Raw genomic sequence first — 16847 nt, 5'->3', positions numbered from 1 at the left:
TTAATGCATTGAAGTTTAAACTAAAGTACACTCAATCAAGAATCGTAATTGAGGTCAACAAATTTTCTTATAATCTTATAATTTTCATCTACCTGGAGCAAAGTCTGGGCTTCCACGTAACCTCACATTCCGTTGTTCAAAAAATTTGTAAACTGCAACAGATTGAGAAAATAAAGTTAGAAGACAGATAAAGAGGTACTTCATGAAAAAGTCCTTGATACTACCAACAAAATTATCACCGTACATACCAGTGTAGAAAAGCATGGAATCCTCTGGGTTTGTTGCAGCTTCTAAGAACTTTCGCGGTGAAACAGAGTCTTCCGCACCAATTGCACGGATGTAGCGCAGTGCTGGTAACAGCTGGTGTGTAAAGACAAGAAAGAGAGCAGGGTTTTTGTTAAGTATTTGATTAGGAGGGACCAAATTTAACTTAGCAGGGACCACATGGTAGATTTGCTCTCGCCCTTCTGTATACAGTGTAAAAATAGCCGGGATGAAGTATATAATAGGCAAGTAATGGTCCCTGTGTCCCTGCTCTAACAACAACCCAGGAGAGGGTAGAATGTTCAAGAACAAATGCCTGAAGAAATTTTTCCACATGGTAGAGGAGACTAACCTGGTGTTTAGAGAGAAGAACCTCGATTATTTCTTCATTGGCGGTGTTCAATCTCTAAAAGGCATATAACATGTCATGAGTCAAAACCATCAGTGCCAAGTTGAGAACAATGCATCCACACAAATCATACACTTTTTTTTTAATTAAAGGTACCTTCAGCATATCCAAAGCTAGCTGGTATGTTGGAGGGTAATCACTTTCAAGGGACAACATAAGGCATGCCTTCAAAAAATTCACAAATAAGTGTATGTGTTACATTTATGTAATTTAAATATTTAGTATATTAAGTGTAGCATTAATAATATTATTACGCAGTCCATCTGAATGTAAAGGAGGTGGGTGCACAGATGACTATGCAACAAATGCAGATTTTAGCAAGGGCTATTGGAATCCAAATAGAAACAAACCCTTCTAAAGCAACCCTTAGCCTTTGATAAACCATTTTTCACAGGAAAGGTAACCCCACTCACATACCTACAGTACAAACACTCTAGATCTCTTGTTTCATTTGAGATATATTGAAAGGACCTTTTAAGTACCTAAATAACAGTTTTCTTTATGTCTGCTTGTAAAATCCCTACCCTTTTATATACCTCCATCCCAAAAGAGGTACCCTTTTGGGCAGAGCCTCCCTGTCTAGCCCATTAAAGGGAGTACCCCCCTACCCCCCCCCCCCCCCCCCAGGATTGAAGCTTAATGTTATTGTGTGAAAGAGGCCCATGGGTACACAATCATATTTTCATTTCAGATTCCAATAGCCCTTGCTGACATATATGCATTTCCTGCATAGTCATCAGCAACGCAACGCATTTATACCTCTGTCAGTTATTAAGGAGGCACTGTGGAACCTTAACAAACAAAAAGCAGGGCAATCAGTGGTAACACTCAGTTATAATTACACTGTCCTGTACTTACCAGTGGTTTAGAGTCACTGATGACATGATACTGTAAAAACTAAAAGACAAAAAAGAAAGAACTGGGATTATTATTCAACAAACTGAATTTGGCACAAAACGCAACCCAGAATGGACATTACAGACACTATTTCAAGCATCTGGCTGGCTGTTTTCTAAAGACCGAAGTCCATTCTTACCACAGGAAGTACGCCCAGTAAATTACCAAAGACAATAATTATCAACTTCCTTAAAGGTACCTTAGGGTGAGATGATGATGCCCTTCCATGGGGTGGGTATGGATTTTTTTTGGAACTGTACATAATAGTGTAACTGTGTGCGGAGTAAATTAAATCAAACTTCTAAAGAGATCATACCTGGTGTAGCTGATAGAAACATTTGTTGTGTACAAGAAGGTTGATGATAAGCTCATAAAGATAATGCTGCCAAGAGAAAAAATAATAAAAAAGAGCAGATCGTTAGGAAGCTCCAAGCACTTCTAATCTTAGTCACTGATCTCCTTGGGCCACAGGCAACTCTCTCTACCATGCATGATTGACAAACCTTAGAAGCCGAACCACAATATGTCTGCACTAAAACAGGAAGGTGTAACATACCTCCACTTCAATTTCAAACTGGTTCAGTGAGCGAATGTATTCCACCAACACAGCAACCATGAATTTATATTTTATACTCTGGAAGTTGACAAAGTATGGGCAAATACAAAGAAAAAAGTATTCTTTAGTTAATACACTGTAAAATTTGTTTAATGAAATTGAGTCCAGAAAATTAGAAATTAAAGTAGTTCAGGTTGAGTTTGAGGTAATAGAAGACTTATGGTCTTATTCTGAACAGTTAGTTTTTACATATGGGACATCACCCTGGAGCATGCTAGAACTCAAACCCAATGGATTCCCTGGAACAGATCTAGTTTTTATAGTTTCACTCTGGAATAACACAACATGTAAGTTCTAAGCAAATCAAATTTCTGAGAATACTATCTTGAAATATATATTAAAAAAACTCTAAACGTTATTTGACTAAAGATACCATAACTTATCTTTCTTTATTTGCCATAAAACACATTAATCAAAGACAAACATAGCAGAGACCTCAAGAAACCAACGGGCTTATAAACCTAATTATAACCCTTATTGGGCTGGCACCCTATTAACAAGCAAGTTTAAAAAAATGTGTCATTGATAATATTATGTAGTGTGACCATGAGATGGCACTAGAAGTACTGTAAGTAACTTCTAAACATACTTGAACATGTCAAAAATAGCAACAGAGCATTCACCTTATTCTCAACAAACACGGACAACACATGAGTATACATGTCTTCCTGAGTGACAATTGTCTGACACCTATAATTAAGAAAAATGTTACCAAATAATATTTTCCCAAAAACGTTGAATCAAACCACACTACAGTTTTTTCCCGCTGTCTAGCAAGCTCTCACTATTTTGAACCTGTTGTGGTTATAATTTCATGAATATTCAACCACCAAATTTTAGGCTCAGGTTTGGCAAAAATTATAAGGATTAGGATTAAGGGAAGGGCTTGTGTTTTGGCTATTGTAGGCTACAGTTAGCGTTATTGGAGATTTCATCTTGAACAGAAACATGTTTTCCTTTATAGTTAAATTACTACTGGTTATAAATCTCAAACTCCAACCTTTTCAAACCCTTTTTTGTTTTCCATGAGCTTTCAATATAGCAAGTCAGAGCAGTTTTTAATTTAGTATAGTATACCAGAGTACCATAAAAATAATCAAAACTAAAGTAAGCACTTTGGTCAATCAGAAATCACTGTTAATTTCTGACAAAGGACAGAAGTCTGACTCCAAAAAGAATACTAACCTGCCAGTGAGCTGTTTTTGAGGTGACTGACTCTTGGAGGCATCAGGTGACTAAACAAACAACAAATTACACATTTCACTTTTAGTTTCAAAATCCAAAAATGTGTGGAAGACTGGTCAAGACACTGATGAAGGACACTGGTGCAGCATCTACTAGTGAACTACCCACAATAATGGAAATATCTGGAGAGAGCTGTCTGGCACATTTGCCACAGGGCCTGTGTTATTAAAGCAGGCAAAAAGATAGATTTCGAGATCTATTTAATCACAAAATGCAGGCATGAAAATAAATTATACGCAGCCAATCAGAAGCAACAAACAAACTCCAATGGTACAGTCTGATGATCGCTTAGTGCGTGAAACTCGAGTAACTGTGTTACATTTTCTATCTTAAATTTATAGATCTATTTAATATATAGTTCTGAAATGTTTATTTGGGTGGGGGGAGGGGGAATGTTACATTCACTTGGCAAAAAAGCAAAAAAGGAAAGAAAAAAAAAAAGAAAAAAAGATTTAGGGAAAAGGAAAGAAAGAAAAAACAACAGCATGGCAAATCCACTTCAGCTGGACTCACCTGCTGGCCAGCTTGCTCTGCCTCGGCCCGTGAATTTCTATACACCAAGTTCAACTTGTCAAACATGCGTGCCAGAACTGGCAGGCTGCACTGTCTTCCTGGCGTCAAAGCTGTATCAGCAATCACAACAACAAGCACATGTCAATGGAGGAGTTTATCAAACTCTGTATATTGGGAGAGATGCTCCCAGTGTACACCAAATAATAATAATAATTTGTTGAGTAGGGTATTCCTCAACTGAAATGTCAAATACCTTGTTGAAAACTGAGTTCAAGTGGGGCACTCAGAAATTGTTTTGTGCAGTCATTCGTTATATACCTGAATAGTACGGTGGCCCAAAAGTGTCACGGCAATTTCAATTTCACCACGGCAATTTCAACTTTGTCACGGCAGTTTCAATTTCACCACGGCAATTTCAACTTCGTTCACGGCAATTTCAATTTCACCACGGCAATTTCAACTTTGTTCACGGCAATTTCAACTTCACCACGGCAATTTCAATTTCACCACGACAATTTCAATTTTGTCACGGCAATTTCAACTTCGTTCACGGCAATTTCAATTTCAATTTCACCACAGGGAGTCCACAAAAGTTGTGAAAAAGAAATAAATTGTTAAATTATTGACTTACGTTGTTCGTTTCTTATGGTTTTCTATAGTGCTCAAATTGAGCGGGACCGGAAATAAATTTCAGCCGACTTGTCGCGCAAATCTAAATTTTGTAAATAAAACCAAAGTAGAATTAACCTGGCGCAATTTGTGACTAAACAGGGAGTGGTGACTGTCCATGGCTGTCGCGCAAAAACATCTTTGCGAGGTAGGGAGAGGCGACATTTCGCTCGAGACTGTGACGTCTGCGCCAAGGTAACTGGCCGCAGCTGTTGCGAAAAACTTCACCGAGTAAAACTACGAAAAGGGAGCTCAAAATTGTTTTTTCTTGGGATTCTAACAGGTAAGTGTGTTCCAAAATTATCCAGATTTCATTTAATACGAATTTGGTTGCAAAGAGGCGAACAAGTCGAACGCTCAAAGCTGTTTCGCGAAAAAGTTGCCTCCCTTGTCAATATTTATATAGTAAAGTCAGCAGATGCAGATCAGCTCGCGCACAACTCAGTACTCGACATTAGTGCTGTCGCGTAAATTTTATGCAAATGAACACTATAGAAAACCGTAAGAAACGAACAACGTAAGTCAATAATTTAACAATTTATTTCTTTTTCACAACTTTTGTGGACTCCGTGTGGTGAAATTGAAATTGAAATTGCCGTGAACGAAGTTGAAATTGCCGTGACAAAATTGAAATTGTCGTGGTGAAATTGAAATTGCCGTGGTGAAGTTGAAACTGCCGTGAACAAAGTTAAAATTGCCGTGACAAAGTTGAAATTGCCGTGAAAGAAGTTGAAATTGCCGTGGTGAAATTGAAACTGCCGTGACAAAGTTGAAATTGCCGTGAACGAAGTTGAAATTGCCGTGGTGAAATTGAAATTGCCGTGATGAAATTGAAATTGCCGTGACACTTTTGGGCCACCGTAGAATAGCCTAAATACCTAGACATTCCCTTTCTGGTCAATCAAATAACAAAGACACTACACTGCACACTGTGTATTTCAGTTAAAGGTATGTATTTACCCTGTTTGAAAACTGTTAAAATTACTGTCTTGCTTTCTTTCCTTAAGAGGAGAAAATCAACCAACAAGCCCTGAGAAAAAATGAGAATTAAAAATAGTTTACTTAAAGTGTATATGACACAAAATCTTTTATTAGCTTATTAGGAAGAGCTTTCAAAATGATGAAGAATGGCATTTATTTTATTGCGATAGCATTCTTGGTTGCCGAGTTATTCAAGATTTAGGCTTATGCAAATTAGACAACTTGTGACGTCACAAGACTGACACAAAATGAAGGGAAATCACAAAAAATGGAATATCTCTTAAGCCTTTTTCTGTATAGAACTGAAACTTTGTAGAGTTGTTATACTCATCACAAAGTTTCATGATATGATCCACTATGACATTTCCATGGCAACACAATGGGCTCCAGGCCCTCACCATCCAAAGGATAAAATCAGAGTTTCCCTTCCCAAGAAGCGCTTTTTGCTCTTGATGTTTATTCAGTGGGTGTGAGGGAATATGGACATTACGCAGCACAAGTATAAGAAATTCTGTTTGACCGTGGAGCAATAAATAAGGCATTTGTCATTTTGGGCAGGTAGAGGTCTGGTAACGAGTACGTTGCTATGGTGACATCATAGCCACTATCACAATGTGTAGTTCTGTCAGCACATCAACCCTGCAAAATTTCAACCCTGAAGATGTAGTATTTGCGTAGATATTTCAAATTTTGTGATTTCCCTTCATTTTGTGTCAGTCTTGTGACGTCACAAGTTGTCTAATTTGCATAAACCTAAATCTTGAATAACTCGGCAACCAAGAATGCTATCGCAATAAAATAAATGCCATTCTTCATCATTTTGAAAGCTCTTCCTAATAAGCTAATAAAAGATTTTGTGTCATATACACTTTAATATCAAATAGCATTAATGTAATCAATTAATGAATATTAAAAATGTCTTATTACCTTATCACCAATCATGACTGCCAAGGGCTCTAACTTTATCATAACCTGCCACAAGCAGCCTAAAGAAAAAAAATAAATTGAAAACAACATTGAAAAAAGTTTTGTGCGAATGTGAACTACCTTTTAGCATTACAAAAACCATCAATCATTAATGGTTTCTTTTGTGTTTTGTTTTTTCCAAAACAAAGAAATGACTCTTCTTTAGCTTGAGCTGTTCATGTTTTTGAGACAACTAATAAGATATTAAACTAGATGAATGTTAACCTTTTGGCAAAAAAAAAATTATGTGTTACCCAGTTAAAAAGTCTAAGTTAGAGTAATTTTTCAATTCAAGCAGTTCGGGTTTTGAAGGTCAAATTGGCCATCATTTACACTTCACTTGCACAGTGTCATTCAAATGATTATTGATATACTAGGAAAAACAATGCCATGGGCTAGTTTGCATTCTATCCCAGGGGGAACAGTAAATATGCGTTATTGACCAAGCGTGAGGTCAAGATGGCTAGATATTGGCCAAGTTCTTTTTTTGCGTTTTTATGGACCGAGACGAAGTCGAGGTCCATAAAAACGCAAAAAAAAAGAACGAGGCCAATATCCAGCCATCTTAACCGAACAAGCTTGGTCAATAAAGGATTTATTATATGGCTTTACCATCAAATTAAAACTACAACAACAAAACAAATGCAAAACACGGCATGAAACTGCTCTACTGGGAAAGAAATTCTTCATAGCCGGCCGGTGCAAAATCTATTTTCAGTGCATTTTTGGATTAGCATGTAATCGTGGAAAACAAGGAATCCTAAATTCTCTTAGGGCTCTAACTTTATAATGGTTTAAAGGGAGTATACAATTATTGAGAACGAAAAATTTAGATTTTCGCAAGAGCGGGAAGATTTGAATAGAATCTGGCAAACTTGCCATTTTCAGCCGATCGCGCGGTGGCGTAAATAATAAAAATTTTTACACAGTTTTCGGCTTCCAATCATTAATTCTTGAATGAAAAAATAGATTTTGAGATTACATGCAAACGTAAGCCGAAAAAAAGAGCAGGTAAATCAGACGCAAGACGCAGCTAGATTAAAAATGTGAGCTTATTCGGCGAACTTAAAAAAAATACTTTTCTGAACTGCTTTAAACACTAACCGCAACTTCCACTACGCTATGATTTAAATACAACAGTCATTGCAAACCTAGAGAACTTATCAATTTGGCACTCGACTTGAGACCATAAGTTTTTCAAAATCAATTCTATCTAAAATACTACACGCAGAGCAACTCACCGATTCAACTCACATTCATTGTTGTTGGTTTTGAAACGTGATGTATTTTACTTCATTTTTTTATTCTTTATTTTTGGATGATACTATGCCTTAGATATTACTGCGTAATTGTTTTTTTTATCAATTAGATTAGCGCTCACACCTTACCGGTGGTTGACTAGCCCATAGCTGCTATGTCCGTTAGGGAAATGCAAAAGTCTCTAGGTTTTTCTGCGCACGTACGCCTTTGTTAGATAAGCAAGCGTTCAATTCAGTTAGATCAGTTCTGGTGTAGAGTCTACGGTGTCAACTACTACTACTCGGCAATCGGGCCACTCAACTCTATCTACACTGGTATCAGTCTTCTTTATTTAGTGCGTGTGCAAACCAAAGTGAGTACTGTCTTTTTCTTGTTTTTAGTTTTCTGTAATTCGGTTTATTGTTACTAGTTTCAGTCTAGGTTTTGTTCGTTATTAGATTTTAGGAGTATCGTTGCCAATTTAGTTTTCGTATACTCGGAACGCTGTATTACTATTTTCGCTAGGTTTATATCATCAAGTAATTAGTTTTTATTTGTCGTAAACTGTTCAAGAATCGATTATCACTACATGGTTTCTATCGTATTACTTCAATTTGTTACGCACTGTAGTAAGTGCAGATTAGTATCTTTAGTTTCATTTGTTATTGTATTTTTTAATTGCTAGTCTATCTTAATTTTATGCTTACATGCGTTAGTTAAGTTCGGTTGTTTTTTCATTATTGTATTTCAGTTCGAACCGACACAACCGACATATCGACATATCATATCGTCAAATTGTCAAATCGTTACTCTGCAAGTTCGCAACTGACACTCACCTTAATCGCTACGTGACCTGTCTACCTCAGTTGAACTTTGTATGGAACATTGACTTGACCTGTCTATTAAACTTTGTTTGCGTTTTAGTCAGAGTTTCTTGTCGAGTTCGTTTTTACGCTACGCACTACTCTACCCGTGTTATTCATTTGGATTTTTGGTTTGGCATTCTATCCTTGTGAATTACAATTGTAGCTGAAACAAAGTTTTCACTACACCAGGACGATTCCATTCTCTTTCCTTTCCTTTAGGTAAATGTTGAGAGTTTACCGAACTTTTTTGTGAGCGTTTTCCCCCAAAAGAACGAGAAAATCGAAGAAAACCCGCATTGTTGTTGGGATTAAACTTTCGATGCCAAGCGGACGGGCAACGGGTAATCCCGAGCGGGCAAGATAGCTCCATCTTGCCCGCTCGGGTAGCCAATCACAGCGCAGGATTTGACTCATCTTGCCCGCTCGCAAAGCAAGCCATATAATAATACTACATACAGTGTACATGGGGTTAACCACACCCAGAAAAGGTTACAGATCAATCTTACAGTCATCCCAACTCACCAAGTTTAGCATCTATGATAATGTTTGGCTGAAACACTATCCAGTTTTGGGAGTCTGGAAAGAACATGGTGTTAAGAAAAACAACACTGCACCAGCAAGACAGAGAACAGTGTCTACAGTTTCAAAAATGTAGAGAATATTAAACATACAATGAGTCATCTTATCTTTGAAAGTGAACATTTTGTTCTTATATAACCTAACTCAAATACTCATTGAAAAACTTGTGAGTTTGACAGAAGGCACTTACATCAACCTTCATCTAAAGATCAGGTCTCTTTACATGAAGTTCTTCCACACTCACTCATAGCTTCAGATTATATTTTTATAACTTTTTAATACAAGTAGGCACATATCATTTTCAACTTTTTAAATAACAGTCAACGCTAAATTACAGTTGACTGCCACATATCATAGGATACACATGTCACAAATTAGTCTCCTCTTTCCCTTGGCACCAGTCGAATCTTTCTCCTCTAAAGACAAAAATTATGTTAAAAATGTAAATTATTACCTTGTACACACACAAATTAACTCATTAATAGATCCTTTCACATGGAATCTTCTCTTACTATCTCAAAGTCTCAAACAGAAATGAATTTTCTCTTGATTTGTTTTTACAGTTTAATTTATCCCTGGATGTCTCAAAACTTTCTCTTTCTCATCCAGAAAAACAAATTATTGTTTCAATGAATGTCTTATTTTAAGTAGTTTGTACCTATAGATTATTTCTTGTTTTCAACTTTAAACTCGTTATACTTGTCTTATAAATTTATTAGTATTTAGTACTTATAAATTAGCATTAGTTCTTTTTTCTTTAAGTATTAGACAATTACTGTGAAATACTTTAAATCTGTATTACTACGTAAAACTTAGTGTGTTAGTAGTTTGTACTTCTCATTTTCATGTGTTCTTCTTGCTCCACCTCGACTAGCTGTAGCTATTTGCAGAGGAAGCAAGCCACTACTACACTCATGTTGAGTAATCAAGATACAAGGAGTCTACTATAATCCCAAAATCAAATCAATGACCATAAATCACTCCTATAACAATTTGGTTTTTCTTTCTAATTTAAGACAGTAAACATCAACACAGAAATCATTGGTAATCTGTTATTGTATTTTGTTTAACATAACAATAAAATGCAAACCCAAGTCCACGACTGCTTGTTCAAGTGGTAATGGGGCTAGTACAGGCTGATGGTATGTGATCTGTCCATCAAAATCTCCTCCAATCCTTATATCAAAGAACATGGATGTCTACAGCGTGAAAACATACAAAAGAAGTATAAGATAATAAGATAATAGTATTATTTTGTGTTTTTAAAATGTGTGAAAATAATAAATATAAAAAATATATTTATTTCCCTTTTAATCAAGAAATGCCTCCACACCTTTAAATGCATACCCATTATTGAACAGTTGGAAAATAATTTCATTGGTTTAGTTTCTAATGAAACTGTGGTGCTGTGTTTGTGGGGGAGTGGACACAAAGTTTTGGTTGCACGGTTCATTCACAAAAGAAAAAAAAAAACGAGGAAGTTACCTTTGAAGCCTGGTGATGGACAATCACAACATTATCCTGTGAAGAAAGTAGGAAAGTCGTTAAATCATCCATGAGTAAAAGTGTTTCATTTAACCTTCACAACAAAGAGGAGTGATCAACCTAACAGCAACACATTCATTTATTTTACTTGACATCTTACCACAACATTAACAGCAAATCTCCCAATCATGTTAAGCTGAAGGACTGCAACCTTTTTAGCTGGAATATCCCTGAAAATAAAGGACTACATGCTCAGAAACAAAACCCTCCTTTGGAACTGCTACTCAATGCGGCTTATCTTACATTACTGGGTTATAGAGTTGGCATTGAAATAAGAGTAAAAATTAAAGAAATGTAATTCAAGCAAACCTTTGCAGTTGATAGAGAACTATCTCCGCTCCAACTGGCCCAGTGGATGAGCTTCTTTGTTGGTTTCTGAGGATCACCACATAGAGCTGACCATCACTGTGGACACAGATAAAAATATATACATTTCACTCAGTAAACCATAAAAAATAATTAAAGTTGTAGAGAAACTAGCCACACAACAAGAAATGCCCCTACCTTCAACCACCAGCACACCAAAAATGCCAAGTCAGTAATCAAGACCAGATAAATACTGTAATTTTGCATGTGACCAAGTTGTTTGAATGGTTTTTATTTTTTCTTTATTGATATTTTTATATTGGTCCTGCCTTCTTTTCCTTACAACAGGGGATGAGGGAGCAGGGAAGGTGCAATGTTGAGAATGGAGAGAACACTTGCCTCCCACCAATGTGGCATGGGTGTAATTCCTAGGCTTGGTGTCATATGTGGGTTGAGTTCGTTGTTGGTTCTCTTCCTTGCTCCAAGAATCAACCAATCAATCTTCCTCTCCTCAAAAATCAACATTTCTAAATTCCAATTTGATCTGGAAAGTGTCCCCAATTAGTGCTCTAGGCTAAATACATTGACATGTCAAATAAAGCAATATATTTTTTATTTTAATTTTTTATTACAGGGATAAAAAGCAGACATATTATTTTATAAAGCATTGTAACACCAATTCTCATCCCTTATTTTTGTTAACTTTTCTTTTTAATTTAGAGTTTAAACAGACAGGTATCAAGGACAAACAAAAAAATACAATGCAGCACTTATATCAATTATTAATATGAACTTATCGCATACATGCCAACCCATGGAGTTCAAAAATCGGGAGACGTCCAGAAATCTTTAGGGGGGCAGCCAGCATAACCATGTCAGCAACAGCGAAGAGCCTCCGAGGGCTGTGGAATTAGGGATTAGGGCTATATTTAGGCCTTCAGTGGGTAGGGGGGGGGGGCAATCCGTGACTGTAATTTCAACATTTCTTTATGGTTCAACAAAAACAAAAAAGCCGTAATCAGCGTTCAATCTTTCACTAAGTATTCAATATAACATACATAAAAAGTGGGAGATTTATGTACCAAAGCGGGAGAGCGGGAGATGAGACAAAAAAGCGTAAGTCTCCCGCCAAAAGCGGGAGAGTTGGCATCACTGTTATCATTTACATAGGAACCATCCAATTCTGAAGAACTTGTAGAATACAAAGAACAGAATGGCTGTGAAGTTAATTTGAGACTGACAGAGTTTGTCTAATGAAGGAATGAAAACTTACATGTTTGCAAGGGTGACGTCCCTCTCTAAGAGCCCAGTTTTCTGAGCTTTGGAAGCTGCTGGAAGGTCAACCTCAAACTTTGGTAGCCGCATCACTGAACCTGCCTGAATGAAAGAGAAGGAGAATGGAACAGCCGTTGCAGAATCTACTCTGTTTTTTACAGTGGTCCTCCTCCCCATTAAGAAATATAATAAATAAATTGTAATTGGCAGTAACGCCTGTTGCCAACATAAGTTTACAAGCTTGTATATTTTATGATTTTTTTTACTTGATTGTGTCATTTGTAATACAAATGTATGTAAATGATGCAAATTATTTTTTAGAGAAATTTATTCAAAGTTCTACTTCTGATCATTAATATGTAGATTAATTTGTAAACTAAAAAAATTATGCCAAGGCAATTTCACATGTTGCTCTTCTTTTTTTCTTATCTAACTTGAACAAGAAATATTTAACAGGCACTTTTAAGCATTTTTGCAATGAGATCAGTACACCTCTGACATCTTGATACTGCATGCAAGATGATGGCCCCTTCCTTCTTCATGGCTTATTAATTAAATGTCCTTTCAATTCCCTAGATCAATCCAAGGTGGATAGATATTTGTCTACTGAAAACAGTCCAAAAGTTCCCCAAGTGTTGCTAAATAGAGAAAGTGACAAATTATCGACAACCTCTGATGAATCAAGGCCATGTTCAAACTTACTCTAAAGTGATAAGGATGTATAACATTTCCAAGTCCTGATGACGATAACAGCAGTACAGCACTCTCAGGCTTTAAATAAGAAAGAATAATTCATTGGTGAATGTTAAAAAAAGTACAGTTAAAGAAACTAACTGTGGTGATGGAGTTTGGGAGAATTTGAAAGTACTTAATACTACCTACAGGTATGTAAACTCTTAGTGGAACCTCAGGTTCACATATATCAGATTATTCACCCATATTCACCATTTTCAGTTGTGGTAGACTTGACTAAATATGTAATATTATTTTAATTTGAATTTTTTTCCTTGATAGAGCATGACCACTGACATCTCACATAATGACAAGAAATCTGTCTGCTAAAATGAATTAATGTTTTGCATAATGTTATGAAATACTATGTAATATCGCATCATATTGCATCTTACCAAGAAGACAAACCAATTCACTTGCACACTGTAGTTCTTGATCATTTTAAGGCTGTGTTTTTCTGGCAAAACCTTCAAACAGAATGGAAACAAAAAATAAATGATTGCTTATGATGAAATGATTACATTGCTCTAAGTTAATGTTGTAGCCCCAACCTCCCCCACTGAACAACAATGATCTTGCTGCAATAATGCAAGGACTTATTTTCTTGCAGTATACCTTATACGATGACAGCTGGGTATTAATCTGTTATAAAAAAAACTTGGTACCTGTACCTGGTAAAATTCAAGTCCTTGGTTTGTGATGAAGACTATTTCATTTAAATTAGTCCAGTTGAAACCAATAACATGAGCTGACTTGTTCTGTGGACCACACAAAGATAAAAAAAAGTATTAACACTGGATGTATTGCACCTGAACAATAAACTTAGCCCAGGTGTGCAGTTCCTTCTTCAAGCCCTGACACCCATCTCTGACCAAACTACGTGTCATTTCCTATTCCAGTTTTCAGACCTTGGCTGTAAAATCCACAGTGTTCTTCAAGACATAATATTTGTATATAGCTGTATCTGATTTAGCAGTAAATTATTCTTGACTATAATTATGTTCAATGATACTTTTTTGGGGGCAAAGGGGGTGGGTGGGATCTTTTTTTTAAAGACAAGTGAGAAGCAATTAAGAGATTAATAAAATAATCAATGATAAGCTCTGAAAATTCCCTTAAAAGCAGTGTTCAGTTAAACCATACCCGATTTCAAACCAAATTGATGAAATATATGACCTAATGTCAGGGAAGTAACCCTTCCCAGGAAACTAAGAGGATTGAGGGAAAATGATTCAAACTGGCAAACAATAAAGTTAATAAGGTGTAAAAAAAATACTTAGACATAATTGATTATAATTGCAAATTTCCATAAGATGCATTCAAAAACAGTTCTCTTTTGAGACAAAATAATAGGCCTTATCACGGTTTTCGACGCCATTTTGACGAGTAGGCAAACACGTCTGAAATAACTGTTTGTATGGAAATTCGATGTCAAATAATTTTCATAAAACATCGCTTCTAAAAATTCCATGAATTGGAAACTTTAAGCACTAAGAAAAGGATTTTAAGAAAAAAATTGGAGGGATGTAGCCGTGCCAGAAAGCATCCAGTTGTGTTTTGAACTTTCCATACATTTGTCTGTATAGCGAACCAGCCTTCAACTGTTACTAAAAATAGTTCGCGGGAAAAAATACAGGGAAATGTATGGAAAGTTCAAAACATGACTGGACGCTTTCTGGGACAGTTATATCCCTCCAATTTTTTTCTTAAAATCCTTTTCCTAGTGCCAAAAGTTTCCAATTCATGAATTTTTCAGAAATAATGTTTTACAAAATTATTTGACATCGGATTTCCATACAAACACTGTTACTTCAGACGTGTTTGCCTACTCATCAAAATGGCGTCAAAAACCTTGATAAGGCCTATTGTACCATACCTTGCATGTCTGACTGTATTGTTGGCTATCAATTCCGTCAGCAAAATTAATGAACTCCTGGATAAGACATAAAAATCAAACAAGGTGTCATTTATATCATTAAAAACATGTTTTTTAGATAATGCAATTACAGAGTTTTGATTGGCTTAAAACAGATCGTCACATTTCTTTCACTATAATATTATTGGTAACAAGAGATTCTTTCTCCACTTAGATTTTCGATAATTTAGTTAATTCAAAAAACACCTTACCACAACTTTAAGTGATCTCTGGATTGCCAGTATCTTGCGATCATAAGAGAATTTGATGGACTGGACATGTCCCACAGTTGGTATACTGTAAAAACAGGGATGAAACATCAACTAAGGGAAAGATTAAAATTAGCGCCAGCATTACGATAAACAATCTGAAAAGTTCCAGAAAAAATCCATTTCCTTCCCCCATTAGGCTCAATTACCAGCCACTGTTCAGGAAAATGAGCCCGTGCTCCACTGGACCTCAGAGAGTGGCGGAAATCAAGCCTATTCCCCCATTGGGGAAATGGAAATTCCAGGGGGGTGTGTGAGGGAGGGGGGGGGGGGGGCTTAATAGCCAAGAAATTTAAACCAAATTATGTATGAAGGTAAATCAGAATTTCCAGAGGGGAAAGGGATGGAACTACGCAATCCTTTTTTGCTTGCACTATTCAATAGCATAATGCAATTTTTCTTAAACATGGTAATGTGAAGGCATTTCAAGACAAGTTTCCAAAGAGATTACACATGAACCATCTCTACTGAACAACCTCTCTTGCAATGAAAAATTGTATTTCAGTTGCAGGAAAAGGCAATAAGCATTTTTGCTCTTAAAATATCGTGCAATGCGTACAACATGAACAGAGATGCCAACTTCCCATCCTTTCCTTGAGCTGAAAAAACAGTAGATTAGTGCCCTACTTTTTGCAACATTGTAAAATGCAATATGCAGTACCAGAAAAAATCCATACCCACCCCATGGAAGGTCATCAGAAATTCCTAGTGAGAGGGGGATCTTAAAAGTCAAAATTTTAGAAGCAAAGTATGAAGCTTAACTGGAATTTCCTGAGGGAATAGTGGGAGGGGGGGGGGGGGGTGCAAAACAAAAAACCTTCCATGGGGGAAGTATAGATATTTTCTGAAACTGCACAATGCAACACAGGCTAAATGTTCTCATCAGCATTGCACTGTAAGTTACAGAAAAAATAATTTCATGTAACAGCACCTTGTACTGCCATTTGTGTTTGGAGTTGGACTGCAAGCTGCAAAAAAAGCCTTAAATACCAGATCCATTAGAAGACAGGTGATTGGTTCTAATTATAAAAGGTAATGACCTACTTGAAAATTATGAAAGATTTGACATCAGGACCTCTCACAACAACACGAGTTTTTCCTTCAACAGATGTCACAGAAAAGACCTGAAAAAACAATATTTAATACACATTTGACGACAACACCATTTGAAACTTGAAAGATTATCAATGTGTCCCATTCTGTTTTGAAATAAATTTAATATTTTTATGTACCTGTCGATTGGCCTCGTCGAAAAATACGCTGTTTTCTTTGGTCACAGGTTCAAAACGAAGTGGATTAGGGCACAGTTGAACATAATGGCCCGACATCTTTGTCTTTTCTTCAACTCTTATCCAGGGTCTCAAGCACACTTCATAACTATTTCCGCGTTTTCAAGCCACGATATGTATGGTTTCAACAATTTTGAAGTTCTCATGCATTCTTCATATTTACACCATGTAAATAAATAGGAATCGTCTTTCAAAAGAAGCGAATTATCCATGAACGAAGGGCAGCAACGTTGGAAAGTTAAAATTACCCCCTTTAGCCGCCATCTTGGTTA

At 36.4% G+C, this 16847-nt stretch overlaps 1 protein-coding gene and 1 long non-coding RNA gene across 2 annotated transcripts in view; one reads left to right on the top strand and one right to left on the bottom strand.

Annotated features, from left to right (window-relative positions):
- Positions 1-16847, bottom strand: part of LOC146452579 (regulator of MON1-CCZ1 complex-like) — an 18757-nt gene extending 1910 nt beyond the window's left edge. Inside the window, exons 1-26 of the mRNA XM_085097532.1 lie at positions 16519-16847; positions 16331-16410; positions 15230-15314; positions 14979-15035; positions 13774-13860; positions 13498-13569; positions 13073-13141; positions 12369-12472; positions 11099-11194; positions 10890-10959; positions 10730-10765; positions 10335-10443; positions 9607-9660; positions 9188-9241; positions 6522-6580; positions 5574-5643; positions 3945-4054; positions 3372-3421; positions 2810-2876; positions 2127-2204; positions 1887-1952; positions 1532-1570; positions 770-838; positions 617-670; positions 249-360; positions 93-152 (exon numbers count right to left, since the gene is read on the bottom strand). Coding sequence (XP_084953658.1) covers positions 93-152; positions 249-360; positions 617-670; positions 770-838; positions 1532-1570; positions 1887-1952; positions 2127-2204; positions 2810-2876; positions 3372-3421; positions 3945-4054; positions 5574-5643; positions 6522-6580; positions 9188-9241; positions 9607-9660; positions 10335-10443; positions 10730-10765; positions 10890-10959; positions 11099-11194; positions 12369-12472; positions 13073-13141; positions 13498-13569; positions 13774-13860; positions 14979-15035; positions 15230-15314; positions 16331-16410; positions 16519-16614 — 1903 coding nt within the window. The 5' untranslated portion in view covers positions 16615-16847. The remainder of the gene's footprint in view (positions 1-92; positions 153-248; positions 361-616; positions 671-769; positions 839-1531; positions 1571-1886; positions 1953-2126; positions 2205-2809; positions 2877-3371; positions 3422-3944; positions 4055-5573; positions 5644-6521; positions 6581-9187; positions 9242-9606; positions 9661-10334; positions 10444-10729; positions 10766-10889; positions 10960-11098; positions 11195-12368; positions 12473-13072; positions 13142-13497; positions 13570-13773; positions 13861-14978; positions 15036-15229; positions 15315-16330; positions 16411-16518) is intronic.
- LOC146452580 (uncharacterized) lies at positions 8060-8728 on the top strand. Its single transcript, XR_014859701.1, has 2 exons — positions 8060-8172; positions 8551-8728. It is a non-coding gene; the product is annotated as an uncharacterized LOC146452580 (long non-coding RNA).

This window comes from Pavona decussata, unplaced genomic scaffold, assembly GCF_977016875.1.
Source record: "Pavona decussata unplaced genomic scaffold, jaPavDecu1.1 SCAFFOLD_366, whole genome shotgun sequence".
Classification (NCBI taxonomy): Eukaryota; Metazoa; Cnidaria; class Anthozoa; order Scleractinia; family Agariciidae; genus Pavona; species Pavona decussata.
The sequence above is the reverse complement of the archived record's forward strand: the minus strand, read 5'-3'. Positions and strand labels throughout refer to the sequence as shown.